The 27,936-nt window shown below is 41.9% G+C and overlaps 1 protein-coding gene across 2 annotated transcripts; it reads left to right on the top strand.

Moving 5' to 3' along the window:
• Positions 1-24,625, top strand: gjc1 (gap junction protein gamma 1). Of its 2 annotated transcripts, none has more exons than XM_060902660.1 (2): positions 1-31; positions 23,109-24,625. In XM_060902660.1, the coding sequence occupies exon 2, from the start codon at positions 23,151-23,153 to the stop codon at positions 24,576-24,578; it is 1,428 nt and encodes a 475-aa protein (XP_060758643.1). In that variant the 5' UTR covers positions 1-31; positions 23,109-23,150; the 3' UTR covers positions 24,579-24,625. The 2 variants fall into 2 exon arrangements, with proteins under 2 accessions (XP_060758643.1, XP_060758644.1); XM_060902661.1 differs by lacking the exon at positions 1-31 and adding an exon at positions 1,334-1,362.
• Positions 24,626-27,936: the final 3,311 nt, after the last annotated feature.

Raw genomic sequence — 27,936 nt, 5'->3', positions numbered from 1 at the left:
GAGGATAGGCAGCAGGGACACCCGAATGTATGTAAGTACATAGTTTGGTGTATGTGTGTGTGTGTGTGTGTGTGTGTGTGTGTGTGTTAGTGCCATAAGACTCCTGGTGGAACTATTACTCTGATGGCATAGAGCATTCCCATATCCAAATCCATTCATAACACACCCACCCACCCACACAAAGTGGTTGTGTGTGTGTGTGTGTGTGTGTGTGTGTGTGTGTGTGTGTGGTTGTGTGTGTGTATATGTATATATATATATATATATATATATATATATATATATATATATACACCCACACCAAGTGGTTGTGTGTGTGTATGTGTGTGTATATATATATATATATATATATATATATATACATACATACACACACACACACACATATATGCTGCCTCATTCTTTTTCTCTTTTCACTCCTAGCGCTGCACGAGTCCCGTAAATGGTCTGAAATTCTATTTTTAGTCCATTTTGTTGAATACAAGATCTGTTCATTCTTTTCTGACCTCTTCAGACCTCCAGAGGGAAAAAAACAAAACAAAACAATGCAGTGAATATTCCGTTTCAGTCGAGATGACATGAAGTCTTTCTTTCTTTCTTTCTTTCTTTCTTTCTTTCTTTCTTTCTTTCTTTCTTTCTTTCTTTCTTTCTTTCTATAACATTGCCTTAAAAATGTGTCATCATCATGGGTTTTTGGCCATGTATTCCTGCATACTAGTACATAGAAATATCTACAGTTATTTATTTATTTACTACTCTAAGCTAAAAGGGAACCAACTAAATCTTCCAGGGTTTTCAACTAACATTCCACGGCTTTATACAACCCTGAAATCCTGGTGTGTATAAAATCATTTTTCTGTAAAAGTTAGTTGTCGTTGCATGCCTTGCTAGATGACAAAAAAGCAAATCTAGCAAAAAGATGTATTATTCAAATATACAGTAGTGATGCAAGTGATCAGTTTTTTTTCCCCCTCTAGAGAAACCCAGTAATTTAAATTTTTGATAGAAATTTGATTAGGATATTCGTCATGAAGACCAAAATTAATCCAATTTATAATACTGAAGCCGTGATACTCTTCTGAGACAGGGTAATGTAGCTAATTTGGAAAAGAGGCTCATTAAGACTCCATGCACAAATGCAGTTGGAAAGACAAAAGCTTGTCCTTCTCCAGTGACATTAGTGGTGATGATGTTTAGTGTGCTGCTTGGCAGGGGTGAGCCAGTGGCACAAAACTAGCCGAAATTGTGTGTAACGCTAGTAATTAACAGTGACTTTGTCTTGACAGTAATTCTGTGGCAGCACACCTCCGTTTCCAGAGAGAGGGAGGCTGAGAGAGAGATGAAGGTGGCTTATGAAAGCAGGTTAGCCCTGATGAGCGTTTTGCTGAGCATGTGCTCTTTTTGTCGTTCTCCACTGCCCAAGGGGAGGGCACAAGTGATGAGACAACTCATTACTAAACATAGTCACTAAATGGACTCAGCAATTTTTGAATTCACGGTGCTGCCTGCAAATTTTATAACACTGCATGAAGGATTGTATGGTCACGTTCTTCCCTACAATGTGGCTCATGTGCAGTAAAGAAAGTGTCTAATTTGGTAAGATCAATGCCAGATATGCAGACTATATCACCCAGCTTTAGAGCAGAACATATTAGGGTTGTAATGAAAGGATGATTTTGGATTGATACATTCATTTTTTAATACTTTTAGCTTGCAAAGTGATTTGCCTGTAACTCTGATACTTAATGTAGTCCTTCTCATCATCATCATTCACAAATTAACTGTAGGCTTAGCCCAGATTCCGAACAAAGTTCATCACATCATAATATCATCACAGATTTGAATTGTTGCCTTATAAATTGAAATCATACCATATGGAAACCTTATGTAGCGTGTGTATTTGCTGATACGGTGACGCTTTCTTTGAAACGATATCTAGCATTTTCTGAAAGCAGTCTCAAGTGTCAGTGTTTTAATAAACAGAATAAACTGGAAATCTCACCTTAAATTTTCAGCTTGGGAAGATTGAAAGAGGACATGACAAGCTGCAAATTTTTGTCTCATTAACTTCAAGAAAGAGAAAAAAGAGAGACTGATGAGAGAACAAAGACTGATATAACTTAAGGGAGAACAGGAACTTAACTTTTCTGAATGTTCAACAACCTTTAATATAAAATAAATGAAATTATACGACACTAGCAGTCAAACATTTGGACACACCTTCTAATTCAATGTTTTTTCTTTATTTTTATGAATCAAAACACACCATGTCTTAAAGTAATGATGGATGTCGTTTCTCTTAGTTGAGCGGTTCTTGGCGTGATATGGATTACTACAGTTATGGAATCGGGCTATTTACTGTATTTTTATTATTTACTATTTACTGTGCCAAAAAGGCAACAAAATATGGAATAAAAGTATTTCATGGTAAGAACGTATCTTTTTTTTTTTCAAGAATTATTGTTCATCGCATTTTTACGGAAGCCGAGAAAGGCCCTTCATATAATCCTTTTTTTTATTCACCTTGTTATCCCGAGATAACGACATAATTAATTCAGGATCTCGAGAAAACAACACAACTGATTCGAGATCTCGAGAAAACAAAACAATTATTTCATGATCTCGAGTAAACAGCTGAGAAATGGTTCATTCAGGTGCACCAAGAGACTTGTGATATGCTGACTTTGGGGCTATTTCTCATTCTGTATAGACGCAACTTTGGTCATTAGAATGTCTGGAATAATCGATCACCTAATAAGGCAATATTTTGATCAGGGGTTGACACAGGGAGAGATTGCATTAAGTCTATTAATAAGGGATAATTTCAAAATTAGTCCGCGGCACCTCCGCAGAAGACTGGCCCGGCTTCGTCTCAGCTCTGCTAGAAATCTCAGCTGTTTTCTCGAGATCATGAAATAATTGTTTTGTTTTTTCGAGATCACGGAATAATTGTTTTGTTTTCTCGAGATCTCGAATTAGCTGTGTTGTTTGGAACGCCACACTGTGTTGTGTGTGTGTGTGTGTGTGTGTATTCATGTGCCATTCCATTCCATGAGGAGGATCCCAAAGCTGGACCCACTGACTGTGTGTCTGTTCCATTGTTCTCTCTTTTTACAAGTATTTTTTGTTTTCCAGCAAAATAAATATTTTTTGTGATTAAAAAAAAATAGAATTGACTTTTTGTTATTAACATTTGGCTCAACATTAGCTCTACCCTGTACTTTTACAGTTGTGACTGCATAATGGCCATAGTTCCAGTAGGTCTACTTAAAGAGAACATAAAGATCTTCTCCAAACTTGTATTAAGACATATGTACTTTAATAGATGACATGAAATTAAGATAAACATGAAATTAAGAACAGGAGGTTCACCGGAGCAACTCAGAAGTGAAACAACTTTCTCGACGTTTGCCACGTCTTCATCAGAGTCTCAAATGAAATTAAGAACATCTCTTTGTTACATCAATGAGGTAGATCAATGCGTCTTTGAATGGAGTGTAGTTGTAATTGACAGCATTATCAAAAAGAACTGAAAGGTCCGGGTAATACTGTGTAAAGAGCTGCTCTGCTCTCACTTTGTCTGTCTCCGACATAAAGGGGTCACTTCCAAATGAAGATATTCTGGTGAGGGAAGATCCCATGTCCCTCTCGTACATGTCAGCTGCTACAGTGGTATCTGGCATAAGATCTGCTGTGATCTTTCTCAGCGTTCCTGTCCCTGCCAGATGATTTGGTATCCCTTTGCCTTTAAGAACACACATGTTTGTTGTGATGTTCAAAACCATTTTAGAATCTGTTAAAGTGAGGATCATGGGAAGGCTAATGTAGCTTGGGGAATAGAGAAAATCAATAATCGTAAATTAGAGTTATTATTTCGTTTTGGTTTCCCTGTTTATTATTTGTTCTGTTTTGAGTTGAAAAAAGGAAAACAAACACCAATCCCTCATTTTTTGGTCATACAGAAAAACAGGAAAATGAAATATTCAGTGTTTTTTTTGTTTTTCGTTTTCTAGATTGAATGGAATACTTGAATGATCGGATGATACACGGACCGCCTCTCTCGGTTTCCGTACATTTTTCACAAATTGCTCCTGTCATTTCGCCGGGTGTTTACATTCTAAGTAGGGTTGCACCGAATCCAAGATTCGGTTTCGGATTCGGCCGAATCTTGGCCTTTTTAAAGGGGTTCGGTTTCCGAACCAAATCCTACGTGCGGCGCACGTGCATGCGATTACGTCGTCAATGTTTAGGAGAAGATCGCCTCCATTGTGCTCGCAGTCGAAATGGAAGCAGTGAGCTGAAAGAGTGTTGTGTGGCAGTACTTTCAAGTGAAAGAGGGAGATTCAAGTGGCGCAGCATGCACACTTTGCAGTACAGAGTTGTCTCGTGGTGGGAAAGACGCTAAACAGTACACAACATCTCTGCTGTTAAAACATCTTCACTCAAAGCATCCGACGGAGGACAAGTTGTGCACGGCCGAATCTAACGTCAGTGAGGCTTCAGGTACCGCAACCGCACAGTCACAAAATAGTACGGAAGCCGAGAGAGGCCCTTCATATAATCTTTTTTTTTATTCACCTTGTTATCCCGAGATAACGACATAATTAATTCAGGATCTCGAGAAAACGACACAACTAATTCGAGATCTCGAGAAAACAAAACAATTATTTCATGATCTCAGCTGGATCACTGTATCTCCGTCAGTAGAGACGAAGCTGGGCCAGTCTTCTGCGGAGGTGCCGCGGACTAATTTTGAAATTATCTCTTATTAAAAGACTTAATGCAATCTCTCCCTGTGTCAACCCCTGATCAAAATATTGCCTTATTAGGTGATCGATTATTCCAGACATTCTAATGACCAAAGTTACGTCTATACAGAATGAGAAATAGCCCCAAAGTCAGCATATCACAAGTCTCTTGGCGCACCTGAATGAACCATTTCTCAGCTGTTTACTCGAGATCATGAAATAATTGCTTTGTTTTCTCGAGATCACGGAACAATTGTTTTGTTTTCTCGAGATCTTGAAATAATGGTTTTGTTTTCTCGAGATCCTAAATTAATTATGTCGTTATCTCGGGATAACAATAAAAAAAGGATATGAAGGGCCTCTCTTGGCTTCCGTAAAATAGCCTACATCAGGGCTATTCAAATAATTTGGAATTGGGGCCAGTTCATGAATCTGAGGCAAAATAAGGGGCCGGAGAATATAAGTAATCACAGTCACAAATAAAGAAATTACAACAACATACTGAAGGAGTCAATAGAAATGCAGAACAACATATGCACGTAAATCCACACATGGACTGCTACTGTAATAACGTTTGTCTATTTTGAACATGAATCAGACATCATAACAGTCTATCAGTCTAGGTCAGCCATATTACAGATACTTAAGATTGCACTCGTTTAAGTGAGAGGCACCATCAAATTTATCTCCACCAACAAAAATAAAACCAAAGTGCATACTGTAGTATGGTACAGAAAAGGATTATAACAACATAACAGTGCGTGGTATTTTATCAAGGCAATATATTTCAAATTGCACCCAGTTTAGGTGAGCCATATCAGTTGTTTACATTTTCATTAATTTAACTGACAACTTAAACAACTTAAATTCCAAGTGCATCAACAAATAGAAAACCAAACTGCCATGACAGAGTCCATGGTCTCTTTTAACTCACCACTGAGTTCGGCACACAGGAGGCTTTGGTGGATAAGGCAATGTAGCGATCTCATCTGCGGAGCCGTGCGGCCAGCCCCTGATCCCTGCCCACCATGGAGAGCGCACCATCCGTCACCAGCATGTTGATGCGCGCCAAATCCAAGTTGTTCTCCTCAAAGAATGCAGAAATTTTGGTGTATAAAATCTCACCGGTGGTCTGCCCCTCCAGGGGAATTAAACCAAGCAAATCCTCGCAAAAACATTCTCCATCAAAAAATTGCACATAAAGACACAGCTGCGCAACATCGCTGTTATCTGTCGACTCATCCACGGGCAAAGACATCACCTCAGCTTGTCCAAAAGTGTCTCGAAAACATCCGATGCAAGGGACTCGACTCTCCTCATATTTGACGTGTCAGATATTGGAATTTGCTTGATCGACTCCGTAACGCTTTTTCGCGTTTTCTCATCTGTTACCACCTCATCAATGGATGCCAGCATACACTCCTTGACTGTCTCTGAGTCTGTAAACGGCTTTTTCTTTTTTCCCAATATCCATGCCACTCGTAACGATGCCGCCGTTGCTCTCTCTTGATCTGTACAAGTCCGGAACAATAGCCGAAGTCTTTGCTCATAACAAAATGTTTATTATTTATTTATTTGTATAGCACTTTTAACAGTAAACATTTTCGCAAATGTAAAATGTAAGCCCCGATATCTTCTGCTTCCGAGCGGCAGAGCCCGGCAGGAAAGTAGTGTTAAAGTTAGCATGCGTTGTGTTGAAATGTCTTCTCAAATTATACTCTTTACACACGGTGAGGCACTCATTGCAGATTAAGCACACAGGCTTCGTATCGACAGCAGTAAACACATATTTCTCCGTCCATTCATTGTTGAAGTGCCTGTTCTCCGAGTCAGTTTTTCTTTTCTTTAAGGTAGAGAGAGACATTTTGTCTTGTTAGCTTGTCTTCTTGCTTGAAAGAAAGTCAGGGCGGTCAGATCGTTGCACTAGACCGCGCCGCGAATGGCGATTTTTGATTGGTCATTTAAATGACCAATCAAAAATAGCCATTCGCGGAAGTCATGAGATCCCCCAAAATTATGTCCGGCTAAACCAGCTATATTTTACCTGTTTTTCCACCATGACTTAAACGTGCGCGCATACCGCATGTGCTATATGAGACTATCCATATGTAATAATTACAGTACACTCTAAGGGCCGGTACAAAATTCCTCAGGGGTCGGACCCGGCCCGGGGGCCGCCAATCGAATAGCCCGGGCCTACGTAGAGACATGTTTGAGTTTTTTGTGCTACACTTTGTTTAATGTATCTAATTAAGCCTACAGTTGTAAGTGCTTGAAATTGAAGTGAAATAGCCTATAATTTATGTTCCGTGAGTGTAAGCAAGGGATAGTTCGGGATTTTTGACATGAATCTGTATGGCATCCCCATCAACAGTGTCGTGCAAACACACTGACTTACCCCTGACAGCATCCTGTGAGTCCAGTTCTTGTCCAGTTTTGGTCCAGACGAAAGTAGTCCGGCAAGTTTGTTGGGGTCACGAAAGTAAAACGTTTTTCGTCTCAAAACAGTATGTGTTCAAAAGAGTGCTATATTTGCATCACAAAACCGTTGCCAAATAAAAAGTCAGACCTCGAAATCGCTTGGCACTATTTTCTCTCCCTTCTTATCACTGCGCGCTGCCGCCAGGTGACAGCCACGGCTGTTTCATTCATTGTTTACTAGTGATGGGAATTTCGGCTCTTTTGGCTCTTCTTACTATAAGGAGCCGGCTCTTTCGGAAGATTTTTTATAATTATTTCTCATGACTTGTACATTCACATCGAGTACACATATCAATGCAAATTAACACGAAGGGATTTACTAGACCAATTTATATCTGGAACTATTTTCAGCCACAGCACAGGCAAAGCACTGCTGCAGGCGCAAAGACACCGCGCAGCGCCTGAAAACGGGGTGCGCAGCGCCTGAAAACCCGTTTTCAGGCGCTGCGCGGTGTCTTTGCGCCTGCAGCAGTGCTTTGCCTGTGCTGTGGCTGAAAATAGTTCCAGATATAAATTGGTCTAGTAAATCCCTTCGTGTTAATTTGCATTGATATGTGTACTCGATGTGAATGTACAAGTCATGAGAAATAATTATAAAAAATCTTCCGAAAGAGCCGGCTCCTTATAGTAAGAAGAGCCAAAAGAGCCGAAATTCCCATCACTAGTAAACAATGAATGAAACAGCCGTGGCTGTCACCTGGCGGCAGCGCGCAGTGATAAGAAGGGAGAGAAAATAGTGCCAAGCGATTTCGAGGTCTGACTTTTTATTTGGCAACGGTTTTGTGATGCAAATATAGCACTCTTTTGAACACATACTGTTTTGAGACGAAAAACGTTTTACTTTCGTGACCCCAACAAACTTGCCGGACTACTTTCGTCTGGACCAAAACTGGACAAGAACTGGACTCACAGGATGCTGTCAGGGGTAAGTCAGTGTGTTTGCACGACACTATTGATGGGGATGCCATACAGATTCATGTCAAAAATCCCGAACTATCCCTTTAAACATGATCAAGATCCCCAGTAAGTTTTTTTTTTTTCTGAGGAAAACAGATTCAGCATTAAATATCACCTTTTTGTTTGAAAATTAAGTAGGCTTACATGTATGCAAGAGTTAAAATGTAAATGTGCTATGTTTTGCTGCATTCTATCTGCAGAGATTCTTTTACTTTTTATTTTTTGTTCAACAAAGAGCACTTCAGCAATGGCTCACTGTTACTGACAGGCCTTATTCTTTTAGCAATAATGTCACTTTTTGCTCTTTTTCTTTGTTCTTTATAATGGACAATATATTAAAGCCTGTACATTGAATGACTTTAAGCTGAAAATTTCAGTGGTGTTCTCTAAGGCCGAATCCCATTTCACCCCTTGGACCAACCCCTTAGCCCTTCCCCTCCATTTTGCGCGTTCACGTGAAGGGGTAGGGGTATCCCAATCCCAGTTAACGCGGAGGGGTAGGGGAAGGCGTAGGGCTTCTGTACCCCTCCAAACGGAGATTTTCCTGGAGCAGACTCCGAACGAAGGGGTTTGAGTGATTTCCCACAATGCCATGCGGATTTCAGCGAGATTTCATGCGGATTTCAGAAAGATGGCGGTTCCCGCGGCGAAAGATTGTCATAAATGTATTTTCTCCATTATTTACGTGTTTTAAGTTGTTATCCAGAGGAAACACGCCGCTTGATTCGCTTTCGAGCTGAGAATGAGCAGCGATTTCTGAAATCCAAGCTGCTGCTAAAAAGCTTTGGGAGTGAGTATTGTTTTCGGTTGCTTTACTGCGTACGTTTTGTTCTGTTATTCTCGCTTTTATTGTTTACATGAGTGTTCTGACACCTCATTCTGTCGGATGTGGTGCACGAAGCGCCAAAGATATCCCATTCAGTGGTGTTAGTTAACAAATCACACCCTGCCAGCAGAGATTTCTGCCTCTGGCTCTGACTGTAGCGGCTGGTCGCAGCCAATGACGCGTCGCGTTTTGCTAACGTAAACGCTGACGGAGGTACGCGATGACGTATGCGATCGTTGAAGGGCTATCCCAATACGTAAGGGTTGAATTTCAAGCCCTATCCCTTGTAGCTCAGTTTCAAGGGGAAGGGCCAAGGGGAAGGCGGAGGGGAAGGCGGAGGGGTAGGGGTAGAAATTAGAATTGGGATTGGGCCTAAGTGTGACTATTCAAATACAAAATAGTGGCAGAAGTTATTGCCTATGTTTTTACAGTTTAATATAAAATAATAAAATATTCCTTCTGGATAAAGTATCTCTATCTTACTATTAAGAAAAGGAAATGTGCAATGTTTTTCACTGCATTATAATGTACTAGCTAATGTTCGGAGTAGGATTCGGTATTCCGTTTCGGATTCGGCCGAATCTTAAGCAGTGAATTCGGTATTCGGCAGAACCTTAAAAATCAGGATTCAGTACATCCCTAATTCTAAGTGGAAATTATTTTATCTCCACAACTTATTCTTAATCTTTCGATTACGTTCATTATGCCTTATATTGAAAGATTAAGAATAAGTTGTGGAGATAAAAGCATCAAGGAGTTTCGCCGAGGTAAACAAACCTAAAAAATTAGATGTCTGATAAAAAAGAAAAAACTAACAATATGGAAATTATTTTGTTGGACATTTTGTATCAAGTTTTTTTTTATCGAATTTGAAAAAAATTTAAATAAAAATGTTCCGTTTCTCAAAATCCAGTGAATGTGGATAGAATAAAACAGTTATTCCACTCAATCTCGTTGTACATGGCTTATAGCCGACTCAGCGTTATGCACCTCATCAGCTATCAGCTCATGTAGGACTCGATTTCGTAGAATAACTGTTAAAAAAATGTTATATTATTATGTGACTCCAGAGGCTAATGTGATTGTTTGTGTGTAGTTGAATGGCAGGGGGTTTGAGGCTATACTGTGTGTGTGTGTGTGTGTGAGAGAGAGAGAGAGACTCAGTCACTCACTCACTCATCATTTTCTAGGTCCTTTGTCACCTTCAGTGCTACTACTAGCATTGTTAGACACAGATGAGAGGTGAAGGGATAGCAGGGTCTGCTGGAAGGGGAGAGCTGGGAAGGATGTCAGCACCATGTCCAGATTCACAGCTCTCCTCTCGGCAGGAGACATTAGGAAAGCCCCAAGAGTCCGAGCTCTGGCCTGATAGGCCGAGTTCTTTAAGTGCACGTCAGGATTACGGTTCCTAAAAGGCAGGAATACCACTGTAAATGAGTGACATTTCTTTCTCTCTTCTTCTGTCTGTCTCCTGGCATGGCTTTGTGGGGGGGTAGTTTTAGTACATGGCTATTTGGAATTGTGACTTAATTTTATTGTAGATGGGGGCAGCACAGTGGTGTAGTGGTTAGCACTGTCGCCTCACAGCAAGAAGGTCCGGGTTCGAGCCCCGTGGCCGGCGAGGGCCTTTCTGTGCGGAGTTTGCATGTTCTCCCCGTGTCCGCGTGGGTCTCCTCCAGGTGCTCCGGTTTCCCCCACAGTCCAAAGACATGCAGGTTAGGTTAACTGGTGACTCTAAATTGACCATAGGTGTGAATGTGAGTGTGAATGGCTGTCTGTGTCTATGTGTCAGCCCTGTGATGACCTGGCGACTTGTCCAGGGTGTACCCCGCCTTTCGCCCGTAGTCAGCTGGGATAGGCTCCAGCTTGCCTGTGACCCTGTAGAACAGGATAAAGCGGCTAGAGATAATGAGATGAGATGTATTGTAGATACCGAGGTATGTCTGCTGTTTTTTAATTAAGAAGGTAAAAATAAACAAAATAAATCCTTATGTTTGATTGAGCTGAAGAGTTTATGGTATAAATTTATATTTAATAGGTTCCTAGCTTAGGTTTTTTCACTCGTGACATGAATGCACTGAAAAGCAAGCTGGGCAAGTCCTGTTGGATTTTAACAGGGCGTGGGAACTTCATACATTTCCATAATAACAGCGGGCCGTAAAATGCCCAGGTCTGCTGTAGTGTGTCATGTGGTAATGCATTACATGACAATGCAACTTTCATAAATATTACCCTATATATAGGGGGAAGCCATGGCCAAATGGTTAGAGAAACAACTTTGGGACCAAAAGTCAATTCAAGTTTATTTTTATAGCGCTTTTATCAATAGACATTATCACAAAGCAGCTTTACAGAATTTGAACAACTTAAAACATGAGCTAATTTTATCTCCAATCTATCCCCAATGAGCAAGCCTGTGGCGATGGTGGCAAGGAAAAACTCCCTCAGACGACATGAGGAAGAAACCTTGAGAGGAACCAGACTCAAAAGGGAACCCATCCTCATTTGGGTGACAACAGACATGACTATAACATTAATAGTTTTAACATGAAGTCAGTTTCGTTGATGTTATAACTCTTTATTGATGGAAACTTGAGTGCAAAACTGTTCATGACAACTGCAGTCCTAAAGTTAGCAAGTCAACTGTAGTCCTCAGCCATAAAAGCATTACTGTAAGAGTCCAGAGCGTCTTCCAAGTATGACTTTCAACTGTCCATATGGGGCCGTCCTCCACAGGAGCGATGTGATGAGACTCCGACCAGACATAGGGCCTCACCCTTACGAAAATTAACCATGGTTTTACTATGAAAACTAACCATGGTTTTACCATGGTTTATAGTTATTCATGGTTTTCATGGTTTTTTGGGTAACCATGAAAACCATGGTTCATGACTATGGTTTAACCATGATTTAACCATGGTTTCACTATGGTAAATGTTAATGTATCTGGGCTAATCGAGATCCTTCTCTACAGCATTGACTGTTGGACGAAAGCATGGTAATACTACAGTTAGTGCATCCTTTTAAAAACCATACTATCCCTTTTTAAACTAATTTCATAGTTACTATGACCTATTACACATACAACTATGATGCTACCACAGCTACTGCAGTACTATGGATAAACCACAGTAATGCTATGGTTGGTTCATAGTACTTAGAATCACCATGAAATGCCATAGTACAGGGGTTCTCAACCTTTTGCAACCTGGGCCCCACCAAAGCTGGTTCATTGCAGTTGGGGGCCCCTCTTCTCGCCCGCCCCCATCCCCCCCCCAAACACACTCACCCGCAGTGACGCCACCCGACCTACAGCACCTTATATCGACCGATAGATAGATAGATAGATAGATAGATAGATAGATAGATAGATAGATAGATAGATAGATAGCCCTGGGCTAGATTATTATTATTATTATTATTATTAGTAGTAGTAGTAGCAGTAGCAGCAGTAGTAGCATTATCCATTCCATAGAAATACATAGGCCTATTATCATTATTAGGCTATTGTTATAATTGGCAGTAGCACCACATGTCTAATCTGCTTTCGGGCATTATTATAATTATAATTATTATAATTATTATTATTATTATTATGGCCTATTATCATTACTAAGCTGTTGGCAGTAGTACAAGACTTATGTTCTTTCAGGCATTATTATTATTATTAGGCCTATTATTATTATTATTATTATTATTGCTGTTGTTGGTTGTTGATATTATTATTATTATTACAACCCCAATTCCAAAAAAGTTGGGACAAAGTACAAATTGTAAATAAAAATTGAATGCAATGATGTGGAAGTTTCAAAATTCCATATTTTATTTAGAATAGAACATAGATGACATATCAAATGTTTAAACTGAGAAAATGTATAATTTAAAGAGAAAAATTAGGTGATTTTAAATTTCATGACAACAACACATCTCAAAAAAGTTGGGACAAGGCATGTTTACCACTGTGAGACATTCCCTTTTCTCTTTACAGCAGTCTGTAAATGTCTGGGGACTGAGGAGACAAGTTGCTCAAGTTTAGGGCTAGGAATGTTAACCCATTCTTGTCTAATGTAGGATTCTAGTTGCTCAACTGTCTTAGGTCTTTTTTGTCGTATCTTCCGTTTTATGATGCGCCAAATGTTTTCTATGGGTGAAAGATCTGGACTGCAGGCTGGCCAGTTCAGTACCCGGACCCTTCTTCTACGCAGCCATGATGCTGTAATTGATGCAGTATGTGGTTTGGTATTGTCATGTTGGAAAATGCAAGGTCTTCCCTGAAAGAGACGTCGTCTGGATGGGAGCACATGTTGCTCTAGAACCTGGATATACCTTTCAGCATTGATGGTGTCTTTCCAGATGTGTAAGCTGCCCATGCCACATGCACTAATGCAACCCCATACCATCAGAGATGCAGGCTTCTGAACTGAGCGCCGATAACAACTTGGGTCGTCCTTCTCCTCTTTAGTCCGAATGACATGGTGTCCCTGATTTCCATAAATAACTTCAAATTTTGATTCATCTGACCACAGAGCAGTTTTCCACTTTGCCACAGTCCATTTTAAATGAGCCTTGGCCCAGAGAAGACGTCTGCGCTTCTGGATCATGTTTAGATACGGCTTCTTCTTTGAACTATAGAGTTTTAGCTGGCAACGGCAGATGGCACGGTGAATTATGTTAATAAATAATGTCCTCTGGAAATATTCCTGAGCCCATTTTGTGATTTCCAATACAGAAGCATGCCTGTATGTGATGCAGTGCCGTCTAAGGGCCCGAAGATCACGGGCACCCAGTATGGTTTTCCGGCCTTGACCCTTATGCACAGAGATTCTTCCAGATTCTCTGAATCTTTTGATGATATTATGCACTGTAGATGATGATATGTTCAAACTCTTTGCAATTTTACAGTGTCGAACTCCTTTCTGATATTGCTCCACTATTTGTCGGCGCAGAATTAGGGGGATTGGTGATCCTCTTCCCATCTTTACTTCTGAGAGCCGCTGCCACTCCAAGATGCTCTTTTTATACCCAGTCATGTTAATGACCTATTGCCAATTGACCTAATGAGTTGCAATTTGGTCCTCCAGCTGTTCCTTTTTTGTACCTTTAACTTTTCCAGCCTCTTATTGCCCCTGTCCCAACTTTTTTGAGATGTGTTGCTGTCATGAAATTTCAAATGAGCCAATATTTGGCATGAAATTTCAAAATGTCTCACTTTCGACATTTGATATGTTGTCTATGTTCTATTGTGAATACAATATCATTTTTTGAGATTTGTAAATTATTGCATTCCGTTTTTATTTACAATTTGTACTTTGTCCCAACTTTTTTGGAATCGGGGTTGTATTATTATTATTATTATTATTATTATTATTATTATTATTATTATTATTATTATGCTATTATTATTAATAGGCATCATTATTATTATTATTATTATTATTATTATTATTATTAGTGTTTTTATTAGGTATTTTATTAGGCTTATCATTAGCTGGCTATTGATATCATTGGGAATTGGGACCAGGCGTGAATTTAGGTTTTACTTTTTACTGTGCCTTTGTGATCTGCATTTGCGTTAATGCGAGACCTGAGCCTGCTTTGCCTTACAAAGATCCTCAATTTTTGGTGAAATGTTTGACAAGCACAGTCTCAAGTCATCCTCAATTTGCGCACGATTGCGATATTTCGTTTTGAGCGCAGTCATTTTTGAAAATCCTGCCTCACACAAGTAGGTCGATGCGAATGGGATGAGCAGTTTCAAGGCTACGTCACACAGTTGCGGGTACTCCTGCATCAATGCTGCCCAGAATGTCGAAAGAGGGCATGAGGTGAAGACTGCCTTAAGTCTACTGTCACTCTTCAGCTCAATAAGCTGTTCCTGCATGTCAACTGGAAGTTCGTCAGCAGTACACACAAATGGATCTCGAACCCACGCAAAAGAGCGATAATCCTCTGTGAAGTATGCCGCAAACTGTTTTCTCATTACCGACAGGTGCTCTGACGCTGCTTGAAAGACAGATGAGAAATCGTGGGAAGTGCCTGCATTACTGATAAAGTCTGCAAGGCTTGGGAACATATCACAGTTCCCCCAACTGATGCGGCCACACCAGAGGTCAAGTTTTTGCTTGAAGGCATCCACTTTCTCTGCGAGAAGCAAAATGTGAGTTTCTCGGCCTTGCAAAGACAGGTTCAAGCCATTCAAGTGGTCAAATATATCAACCAAATAGGAGAGACACGCCAGCCACAAAGGGTCATCCAGATTTTTCTCCAGGTCTGAATTGATTTGTGTCAAAAACCGCTTCACCTCATCTCGCAGCTCATACAAACGTTGTAACACCCGCCCCCTGGACAGCCAGCGAACCTCAGTGTGCAGAAGCAGCTGTTCGTGCTCTGACCCCATCTCCTGACAGAGGACCTCAAACAAGTGAGAGTTTAGCGGCTGTGACTTGATGAGGTTGATCATTTTTACTGATTGGCTCAGCACGGATTCCAACAGAGACGGCATTTTTTTTGCAGCGAGTGCTTCGCGATGAACCATGCAATGGGTCCATTTTACAAGTGGAGCTACCTGCTTAACGCGAGCAGCTAGACCTTGCTCACGGCCCGTCATTGCTCGTGCGCCATCCGTGCACAAGCCAACGCATCAGTCCCACGCCAACCCATTCTCGCGAATAAATGAATCAAGGACATTGAAGATGGCCTCTCCAGTTGTGTGTGACTGAAGAGGGCGGCAAAAAAGGACATCCTCCTCAATTAATTTATCCCTGACATACCTGACATATGTAAGAAGCTGTGCCTGTCCAGCAATATCGGTAGACTCATCCAACTGCAAGGCATAGTATGGACTATTTTTAATAAACTGTATTAATTGCTCTCTGATATCATTGGACATATCAGCAATTCTCCGAGCAACTGTGTCATTTGAAAGTGGCACGGTGCCTAATTTGGCTGCTGCACTATCCCCGAAGAATATTCTGCACATGTCCTGCGCAGCTGGCAAAACGAATTTCTCGGCATCAGTGTGCGGTTTGCCTAGCTTACCTATTCTTTTTGCCACCACATATGATGCCTCCAGGCACTGCTTAGATACAGTGCTGTGCACGGAAATTGTTGCCTGTTGCTGATGCAGGCCATCACGCTTTCTTTGAAAGTATTCAAGCGGTTTGTCCTTCAGGCCAGCATGCTTCGTTTCGAGGTGCCTTTTAAGTTTGCATGGCTTCATGCTTTCGTTTGCCAGCACCTCGGCACACACGACACACTGAGGATGAAGATCAGAGGTGACAGTAAAACCAAACTGCAGGTATGATTCATCGTACCTCCGAAGCTTTCTCGCAGCTGGTGGTAGACCTACGTCAGTTGTCTTGGGTTTTTTGACAAGAAATCTATCCATTTTGTTAAAGTATTTGTGAATAAACGTGTGTAATAAAGTTGTAACAATAAGTCTGTAGTAGGCTAAGTCTGTAGTAGGCTAAGGGGGCTAACCAGAGGGAACGTATGGGGCTTATCAGTGAGAAACACGATCGATGTCTTTATTCGGGGATTTTATAGTTGCAAATTTTAACGAGGTGTGAATGGTGTACTTACTCGTGTGAGTGTGTGTGTGTGTGTGTTAGTGTGTGTGTGTGTGTGTGTGTGTGGGACAGTTGGATTTTTCACACGCAGGGTGAAAAAGGCAAAGGGGTAGTAGACTAGCAGTAAGAAAACAACAAAAACAACAAATTATTTGGGTAGAGCTGAAATGGGGAAAGCAAAAATACAGTGTGGGGTAGTAGTCTTTAAAAAGACTGTTTGGGTTTTGCGCTGTATCGATGGATTGATGATAGTAGACTAGCGAGAGTCGGCACGAGTTAACTCGGCAAGAAACCAGACTAGTGTGTGTGTGGCAATGTGTATGCAGACTCACTCACATGACGTTGCGTCATGTTCGCGTCACGGGCTTAAAATAACCTACACACAAGATTTTATGATAGATTGATGATAGATTTTATAATAGTATTGATTTGTATGTAATAGTCCAATGTCCTGCATTTTGACATGGGTAAATGTGTTGCATCTGCTTAGCTACTATAGCCTGTTAGCCCCAGATTTTTTTTTTCCTCCATACATGAAGCCTACTCGTGACCCCCCTGGAGTACCTCCGCGCCCCACCAGGGGGGCGTGCCCCCCCGGTTGAGAACCACGGCCTTAGTTTTTTGCCTTTTTGGTGGCAATCTTTCAATCATTCTTTAGTTGACATTCAAGGAATAAATTGTAAAAAACAAGCTGGAGGTTTTTATTTTAAATATTGAACTCAACACTTACCTCAACCAATACTAAAATGAAATAAATAGTATAATGTAACAAAAGAATAATAAAATAAAATATCATAATTAGATGTAAGAAACGGCGGCACGGTGGTGTAGTGGTTAGCGCTGTTGCCTCACAGCAAGAAGGTCCTGGGTTCGAGCCCCGGGGCCGGCGAGGGCCTTTCTGTGTGGAGTTTGCATGTTCTCCCCGTGTCCACATGGGTTTCCTCCGGGTGCTCCGGTTTCCCCCACAGTCCAAAGACATGCAGGTTAGGTTAACTGGTGACTCTAAATTGACCGTAGGTGTGAATGTGAGTGTGAATGGTTGTCTGTGTCTATGTGTCAGCCCTGTGATGACCTGGCGACTTGTCCAGGGTGTACCCCGCCTTTCGCCCGTAGTCAGCTGGGATAGGCTCCAGCTTGCCTGCGACCCTGTAGAAGGATAAAGCAGCTAGAGATAATGAGATGAGATGAGACGTAAGAAACCACTTAAGGTAACACCAAGGCAACTAACAATAGTGAAAAAGCATTACCCTGATTGGTGCAAAGCCTGCATGCCCTATCAGAACATTTAATTCTGCGTGGCTTCCTGAAAAAAAACCCTCCAGTGCCCTATCGTAAGGGAAGTCATTGCTGAAGCGGGATAAACGGGATAATGCAATAAGGCCGGTTCCTCGCATCAAGCTGCTACTGTATGCATCAAAACTGGTTTATAGCGTGACTCGGGGATATCCGTTTCCTGTAAGCCAAGAAGGCTATGATAAAGCTCATCACGAGCACGACGTAGGCTACCTTTTAAAATAAGGGGTCGGAGGCGAATCGGGAAGGCTGCGTTATTTTTAATTAGCCTAACAGGCCTACTTGGAGTCCGGGTATATGCGCATTGGCAAGCCTGTGTACACGCCTCTCCATCTCTCTCTCTCTCTCTCTCTCTCTCTCTCTGCGCGTGCATGTGAATGAGAAGAAAGAGCACTATGAATGAACGGAACGATACGCAACGGAATTTTTTTTTTTCAAAATCGCGAGTCTGATTGTGTGGCAATAGGAATCCATTGTGTGGCGCTGCGCCACACAATGGTCTATGTATGGGAAACCCTGTGGTGTCATACCTTGTGTCTGATTAGCCAGAGAAAAACTGATGATGTGATTATCAGCTCAGGCAAGAACCCGGCCTAAACTAACTAAAACTATATATCAGTTGTAATTATGTTCTACACATATACCTGCAACTCTGACAATATCATTTTCAGTGACTAATAAAATGGTTTTGAAAGTCCCTACTTTTAAAAGATATATTTGATATGGTAATTTTCTGGAGTTTGCATGTTCTCCCCGTGTCTGTGTGGGTTTCCTCCGGGTGCTCCGGTTTCCCCCACAGCCCAAAGACATGCAGGTTAGGTTAATTGGTGACTCTAAATTGACCGTAGGTGTGAATGTGAGTGTGAATTGTTGTTTGTCTCTGTGTGTCAGCCCTGCGATGACCTGGCGACTTGTCCAGGGTGTACCCCGCCTTTCACCCGTAGTCAGCTGGGATAGGCTCCAGCTTGCCTGTGACCCTGTAGGACAGGATAAGTGGCTACAGATAATGGATGGATGGATGGATGGATGGATGGATGGATGGTAATTTTCTTTCAGAGATTTCATTTACAACATGTCTCTGACAGCGCAAATTGCATTTTCAGGCATTTAAAAACTGCGGTGCTTCCGGGGGCTTCTGGCGGCCCCCAGACCCTGGCCTTACTGGGTTGAACCCCTCCCTTCCCATTTTCTTGGATCCGCCCCGGTCTCCATCATTCTGTGCAGCATAACCTCTGTAAACTCGCTGTTAGTGATCCAGTCAGAACCCATCGCAACTGTTTCTTTAGCTATGTCATATGTGGACACTTTGGAGAAAATATACCTTACTTTTTCTTCCCTTTGCGGCTGCCCGCAAGCTGGCCGAGGCCCGTTCTGATCCCTTACAATGGAAAAACAATATTAAAAACAGTACAGGATGGTTGAAAGAATTTATAGCTTCGATTTCACATTACAGTTTAAGACTTATGGCCTAGGATGTTGCCAAATTGTTGCGGCTTGGTTAGGAATATTGCTTATGTAGAAAATATTGACTTGCTACTTGGAGCAGAGGATTCTGGGAAGGGCAATATGTGAATACTGAGAAATTTGTGTCTCAGAGCCATCTCTAGGCCTGTGTAATGTGGAGAGATCTAAAACCTGTACATACAGCAAGAACTCCCTGGGGCCTACTGTGAAAACAATTCAGCAGACCTCTCTGACATTTCTTAGTTGTTGGAAAAAGTCAAACTAAGTGTGAAAATGGCCAACCTGGCTTGTCCCACCTGCAACCTTGGTTTGAACTAACGGTGTTATTTCTCCACTGAAAGCCAGCAGACAAGATTACCCTCTGTGCATGTCATGGATATGAGCGTGTTTCAAAAAAATACAACTAAACTTGATGCAGCTTTTAATCATTTCGACTGCAGCTTAGTCAAAGTAGGTGTCCCACGAACTTCTGGTCAACTCTGTGATGGTGCTGAATTCAGCCCCAGCGTTGCAGGGCAGGGCACTAGAACAACATCTCATACACACGATAGTGTGTACTGCTTTTGGTATGGTGGTTTTTTTGTGTGTGTGTGGAGTTGAGTGTGTAAAAATTGAAGCGTACCTTTTTTACGTGTCAACCATGTGACGGTGTTGACACGTAAAAAAGTGCCCATCTGTGTGATTAACTGTGGTAAGTAGTCAGTGTGATGAAACAAAGTGGCAGTACACTCCCTTCATGCACATGACCCTAGGCGAGAATCAGAATCAAGTTTATTGCCAAGTACGTTCTCACATACCGTACAAGGAAATTTGCTTTGGTGGTTGGCGCTTGAACAGTCAAAATCGAACAATTTAGCAAAGACAAGAAGTAGCTACGTACATAGAATAAGAAACAGAAGAATCTGGAATGTACAAATTTGAAAAGTGGACATATTTAAGGGGTATGTGCATGAGCTGTTGGAGTCCGAGCTGTCCAGTATGTCTGGAATGTGCAAGAATGGGTCATGTGATGAAGATGGAGAAGAGGCATGATAAGGTTGGGTGAGAGGAAGAGAATATGTGTAATGGGATGGGCTAAGTCAATAACCAAGCTGTAAAATGTGAGCTGGAATGTGCAATAAAGGTTCACAGAATGGAGATGTAGGACATGACCTTGAAATGTGCAAAATTGCAGTTCAGAGACAAAGTGCATTAATGTCACAGATTGGAAGTGTGAGATTAGAGTCAGTGGGGGTCTCTGACCTGATTGGTGAAGCCAGCTGTAGTGAGGAAAAAGCTGGCCTTATGGCATGAGGTTTTGGTTCAAATGGACCGCAACCTCCTACCAGAGGAGTGATTCAAAAAGTTTGTGTCCTGGGTGAGAGGGGTCGGCCACAATCCTTAATGCTCTCCTCAGGATTCTGGACTTGTACAGGTCCTGAAGACACAGAAGGTTGCAGCCAGTCATCCTCTCAGCAGAGCGAATGATGCGCTGCAGTCTGTCTTTGTCCCTGGTGGCAGTGGTAGCAGCATACCAGATGGTGATAGAGGAGGTGAGGATAGACTTGATGATGGTGGTGTAAAAGTGCATCATTATTGTCTTTGGCAGATCAAACTTCTTCAGCTGCCACAGGAAGTACATCCTCTGTTATGCTTTCTTGGTGAGAGAGCAGGTATTCGTCTCCCACTTAAGGTCCTGGGTGATTATAGTGCCTAGGAAGTGGAAATACTCCACAGAGGTTACTGGCAAGTCAAACTGGGAGAGTGTGGCAGAGTTCCTCCTGAAGTCTACAATCATCTCCACTGTCTTGAGAGCACTGAGCTCTAAGTTGTTCTGCCTGCACCAGGACACCAGATGGTCAAGCTCCCACCTTTAGGCAGACTCATCCTCATCAGAGATGAGTCCAATGAGGGTGGTGTTGTCTGCGAACTTTAGGAGCTTGACAGACTGATGACTGGAGGTGCAGCTGTTGGTGTACAGGGAGAAGAGTACAGGAGGAAGGATGCAGCCTTGGGGGGATCCGGTGCTGATGGTTCGGGAGTCAGAGACGTATTTCCTCAGCTTCACATGCTGCTTCCTGTCAGACAGGAAGTCAGTGATCCACTTGCAGGTGGAGTCAGGGACGTTCAGCTGGGAGAGCTTGTCCTGCAGAAGAGCTGGGATGATGGTGTTGCAGGTGGAACTGAAATCCACAAATAGGTTGATACCAATTGACATGGCAAGCCAAAAAGCCCAAAATTTGTCAACTATGTGACGTCAAATTTAAGGTAGATTAAGCATTGCCAATGCTGCTGGATACTGCAGTGCAGGCTACAATTCCACCAACAATGTCTACTGATGAAGCCAAATTCTAGACAACAAGCTGTTTGATCAAAGTACTTAAGAATTACAGCCACCAGGATTGTATTACAGGAATAGATAGTAGCTGGTCTATCCGTGCAGGTGGTATGGTGGCGTAGTGGTTAGCACGGTCGCCTCACAGCAAAGAAGGTTCTGGGATCGAGCCCAGGGGCCGACGAGGGCCTTTCTGTGCGGAGTTTGCATGTTCTTGTGGGTTTCCTCCGGGTGCTCTGGTTTCTTCCACAGTCCAAAAACATGCAGGGCTAATTGGTGGCTCTAAATTGACCGTAGGCGTGAATGTGAGTGTGAATGGTTGTTTGTCTCTGTGTTAGCCCTGCAATGACCTGGCAACTTGTCCAGGGTGTAACCCGCCTCTCGCCCGTAGTCAGCTGGGATAGGCTCCAGCTTGCCCGTGACCCTGCACAGGATAAGCGGTTACAGATAATGGATGGATGGATAGTGTGTCACATAGTTGACATCTCGCAAAATGATGTATGTGATTAGTATTGCGTATTGAAAAATATAAAAACATTTGAGTGCGGCTCTGCTATCTGCCTTTCACTTGGGACGTGGTACTATCATTTGGCAGTATTTATACCAGAACCCAACATACTTCATTTTTGCCAAATTGCCCAACCCAAATTTCTCAGTAGTCACAGAAACACTCATCTCTCTCTCTCTCTCTCTCTCTCTCTCTCTCTCTCTCTCTCTCTCCCACAATGATATGCTCTGAATGCCCTGACAATTCTCAGACTTGTCCTTATATAGCCATAGCAATCGATACCTTAAATGATTTATCGGGAGGCAAAATGTAAACATTTAGCTTGGAAAAATGAGTGGAGAGAAACCAGAGACTGTAAACATAGCACAGAGCAGCAGCAAAGCCTGTAATTCTAGCAGAGGTATGAGGTGTATGTGTGTTTTGGTATCAGTATTTACTCTTAATAATGATTAAGGACACAGACACAGGATAACACAATATTCATTTAAATCAGGAAGTCATCTACTACTGCAGACCTGCACTGATTTGTCCTTATTAAAAGTAACCTATTTATCATATTGCTTACATCACTGTAGGCTCATGCTGGTTCTAATCAAATTGAAGTATTCGGGTAATTGTATTGTCTTTATTATAAGCATTACAGTTTTGTTATATAATAATAACAGTTGCAGCTATATATCACTGAATATCAGATTCATAAACATTTCAAACTTTCAGGCACTTCTGATGTTGATTGTAATACACGCACTATAACTCATAATCTATGACATATTTAAGTAAACAAATTGCAAATTAATGTCATGCCATGTCTTGTAGCATGACCGAACTGTTGCTTTCAATGTCATTAACACTGTGACACTATATCTTGATCCTTCAGAAATGTATTCAAATACTATGTTTAACTTAAGATGCACTCTCGTTCATTCACTTTCCACTTTGTCTTTTGTAGAGTCTGTGAACTTTGCCATCTGGGACACTGTCGTCCGACACCATGAGCTGGAGCTTCTTGACGCGTCTGCTGGAGGAGATTCAAAACCATTCCACACCAGTGGGGAAACTCTGGCTCACAACATTGGTCGTATTCCGCATTGTGCTTACGGCAGTGGGTGGAGAGTCCATCTACTATGATGAGCAGAGCAAGTTTGTGTGCAACTCAGGCCAGCCTGGTTGTGAAAACGTCTGCTATGATGCTTTTGCACCGCTCTCGCATGTCCGGTTCTGGGTCTTCCAGATCATCTTCTCTGCCATGCCATCACTCCTTTACATGGGTTATGCAGCCAATAAGATCTCCCACACCAAGGAGATGCCAGGGACTGGGGATGGAGATCCAGCAGGGGGTGGAGCAGAAGGTGGGTACACGCATCGAAGGCCAAGGAAGCTTTACTTTGGGGCACGTCAGCATCGGGCAGGGCACGAGAATTCAGGGGAGGAGAGAGAGGATGACCCAATGATCTATGAGGTGCCTGAGATAGATAACACTCAACGGGAGCTTGTTCCACCGCGCCCCAAGCCCAAAGAGCGGCATGATGGACGGCGGCGCATTCAGGATGATGGCCTGATGCGAGTGTATGTACTGCAGCTACTGACACGTTCAGTTCTGGAAGCAGCCTTCCTAGCTGGTCAATATCTGCTGTACGGTTTTCATGTGGCACCCATTTTCGTGTGTACAGGCGAGCCTTGCCCACACCGTGTGGACTGCTTTGTTTCACGCCCCACAGAGAAGACCATCTTCTTGCGCATTATGTATGGCGTCAGCTGCCTCTGCCTGTTACTCAATGTGTGGGAAATGATTCACCTTGGAGTGGGCACCATTAGAGATGCACTGCAAAAACGTCATACTGCCACAGCTGAAGAGGAATACCAACTGGGCCTGCTGGGGGCCGGGGCCATGTCTGACAGAGTAAGCGGGCCTGCACTGAGTGAAGGAGAAATGGCGGATGATGTCGGGAACAGAGTCAGGGAAGCAGACTACGTTGGTTATCCATTCTCCTGGAGCACACCATCTGCACCACCAGGCTATAACATCGTGATGAAGCCTGAAGCCCTGCCTTACACAGACCTAAGCAATGCCAAGATGGCATGCAAGCAGAACCGTGCCAACATCGCACAAGAGGAGCAGCAGCAGTTTGGATCTAATGAGGACAACTTCCCTTCAGCAAGTGATGCTCGGCCACCACCAATCAATGAAGACGCTGTCCAGCTAGAGGCAGCTATTCAGGCTTATGCCCTCCAACACAATGCCAGCAATAGCCATAATGAGATGCATGTCAACCACAATAATGATGATAAGCCACAAAGTAACATCCCCACTGTTCCTCAGAAAGAGAGGAAACATCGGTTGAAACATGGCAAAGCAGGCAGTGCTGGGAGCAGCAGCAGTAGCAAATCTGGAGAAGGCAAACCATCTGTATGGATCTGACACTATCTCTAGACAAATCCTTGGCCATTTACTTCCACACACACACACACACACACACACACACACACACACACACACACACACACACACACACACACACACACACACACAGATAATACGGTTTTTAGGTAGACCATATACACTGTATGGTTGTATACTGTATACTGTTGTTGGCATAGCATGTTGTAGGGTTTTTTAACATCTTCTGTGCCTTATGATCCAGGGAATTCTGGAAGAGTGAAAGTATACTTCTGACTGATCTTCTGGTCTTCCTCTTGTTTCAACTAAGTGAACTCATTTCTATATCAGCACTTGGCCATTTTTTCCCCCTTTTTAAAAAAAATTGATTTGATAAAAGGACTTTGTCACTGGTGTGAGAAGCTCCTGAGTCTTTCTGGGATTTGGCAGGGTAATTCCAAACCAAAATATATCCTCAAACTTGGGACTATAACATCTATAGATGCCCTGATCCCATACTTTCAAGTTGCCATGTAATATCAGGGCTTAGGATATCAGCTGCTACGCAATGCCAAGTTATGCGAACCATCCAAGGTGTTGTGGTGACACGCTTTAGGTCAATATATGATCGTGTCCTGTGTCGTGTTGTTCCTTCAGTGGACTGAATCAGAAAATAGATCTGATCCAGTACTAATCAAGCATTTTGGGTCAATAATTAGTATCAGATCTGTACATCCTTAATGAGATTGCAATGCCAAATTTCACAATGATTTCTAACACTGTGACATTGCACCACAATGATGTCACACTGTGTTTTTTTTTCCTTCCAGAATGGAGGATGGAGCTTGTTTAAAAATACCGACCACGTACATACGCATTCAAAGAACTCTTTTACCCTACATGTGTCAGCTCTTTTTCTTGCTTATTGACTCATGACAGGCCAGAGTACAGGTCAGTGCTAACGTCCTACCAGTGACGAACCGTTACTATTAGAGCTGGGACTTGAGCTCAGTCAAACCTTCGCCAGACACACCAAAAAAGCAACAGGGCAAAGGATTTTGCAAGGGATTAGCTGCAGGCTGCCAGATAGCTCTGTTGTGTGTAGTTGTCGATGTTGATTTTAAAAGTAACTAAGTAAATTATACAGAGAAATGAATACTTAAGTCTGAGTGAAAAATACTGGGGCGAGTGTGTGTAACCGACTATAACCAGTCAGTTACTCTAATATTAACAAAAAGTCTCTGTGTGGCTAATAAATGATGCAAAGGAAGCGAAGAGTTCATCTGTCAGCATTTATCCTGGAAAAAAATGAATGACAAGACTATCAGCACACAGAAACAGGGGAAAGAATACTAGCATCCCCCTTTCCACACATCCCAAGTATGATAAAAAATAAAAATATATACTGTATTCATGAATATTGTCCATGCAGAATTCACAAAGCCAGCTTGCCCCTTTCCAGACGTCCCGAGCACAATAATGTCTACAGGTGTGTTACACTAATTAACGCCTCATCAGAAACAATAGTGGAACCATTAACAGAACCAAACAAATGAGCATATTTTACAATAGAGGGATTTGGGTAAGTTCCCCCCCCCCCCCCCCCCCCCCAAAAAAAAAAAAACCCCAAAACTTTATTCATATGAAATTATGATGTTGCCACATGTGCGTGGAAGAAGAGTCTGGAGACAGAAATTGTAGTTTCTCGGTTGTTAGCCTGTGTTACTTGCTCTCAATAGCACTGGCTTGACCACTAGTGTTGGTCTTCGAGAAGTTCTCGGGCGATAAATTTTTGGTCCCACCCACTATAAATCAAAATCTGATTGGTGAATTCGTGTGTCACTTCCTACATAAACATACACTGCCATGGCCTTCAGTCCCAACAGTGAAGTCCTTACCAATGAGTGGAGTGAACCAGCTCTAAACTTGTCTCAGCCTAGAGAAAACAAACAAAAAAATCTCCTTGGATAATTCAATTTTAATGTTCTCAGGACAGTAACGCTTTCATTTCTGAAGCAAATTTGATAGAAAATGAGGCCAAATTAGAATGAGAAGAGAATAATTATAATGAAATTATGAAAGAAATTAAACAATGAAAGAAATTCAATATAACATTTGAAATGCTGATATGTTTGGGCTTCTCTGAAGACCTAGAAGGCCTTGACGGTTCCCCTCTGGACTCTACCATTCCCTGTTACGATCTCACTCAGAGCCTTCACATAGAAAACTGTCATAGAGCCACACAACAGTGTACAGTCGATGAAAAGGTTTATCGTTTTGTCTCACTGCCCCTTCTGCTTAACCGTATTTATTTCATTTCAGTCAGCCAGCAGCAGAGATTTGGTAAAAAGGCAGTTGAGTGGTGTAGTCTGTTACGGTAAATTGTCTTTGTACATCTCTAGTAATTATTGCCATGTTCAGATATACTGTATTTATTCACTCTCTAAGGATTACAGGCACCTAATATCCAGTCACTGTGATGTCACTGGTATATTTTTATGCCCACAAGGCCTGTGTATTGTGTGAAGTCTTCCATTTTGCCTTGTATGGCCACATTCCAACTCTGAGCCTTTTCCCCGCCTTTACCCCCCTTTTTCTGCACCAGTCTGACAGCAAAACCTGAATGCTCTGGGAGACCAAATACTGTATGTTGGCATGGATTCGTCCTACTGCTATGCCATCAAGCTAACGGAGCAGAAAAGGCCATATATAAATTCTGTATTACATGTGAGTGATGGAGAGGACAAACCCTTTATATTTCAGCAATACTTTTTCAGTAAAGATGATTGTGTATTAGGGTGAAATGATTAATCTCGGCAAGATTTGACTTGTTTGTTGTAGTCAAATATTTAAATTTTTTTAAAAAATATTGCTGTTTTTGTATGTGGACTTCAATTCAGTATTTATCATACCGTTTTGGTTAATACGGTTTTGTAGGGTTTGTTTCATTACATTCAATTTTGTAACAAAAACAAAGCTCATTTTTTTATGATGCTATAGATGATACAAACTTTTTAAACAGTGCATTGCTTATTCAGTGGGCCATGCTTACGATATCTTTAGATCTTGAAATCTTGTAGTAAACCGTGATTGGTTTAGAGATCAATCTGAATTTGGACGTTTGGGGGGGAAGAACGTGAAGAAAGGATGGCGGCAAATATCCAAACATTACTGGAGAAAATCCAACTACAGCTGCAGAAAAAGACATTTAACTATATGCTCTAAAAACTATTTTAGAGAATAAGGCAGTTGTATTTTTAAGAGCTCATAGGAAATGAAATACACATAAGACACCATTGTGTCCCATTTCTAGAGACTTATACAGTGGTGCTTGAAAGTTTGTGAACCCTTTAGAATTTTCTATATTTCTGCATAAATATGACCTAAAACATCATCAGAT

This window comes from Neoarius graeffei, chromosome 20 (genome assembly GCF_027579695.1).
Source record: "Neoarius graeffei isolate fNeoGra1 chromosome 20, fNeoGra1.pri, whole genome shotgun sequence".
Lineage (NCBI taxonomy): Eukaryota > Metazoa > Chordata > Actinopteri > Siluriformes > Ariidae > Neoarius > Neoarius graeffei.
The sequence above is the reverse complement of the archived record's forward strand: the minus strand, read 5'-3'. Positions and strand labels throughout refer to the sequence as shown.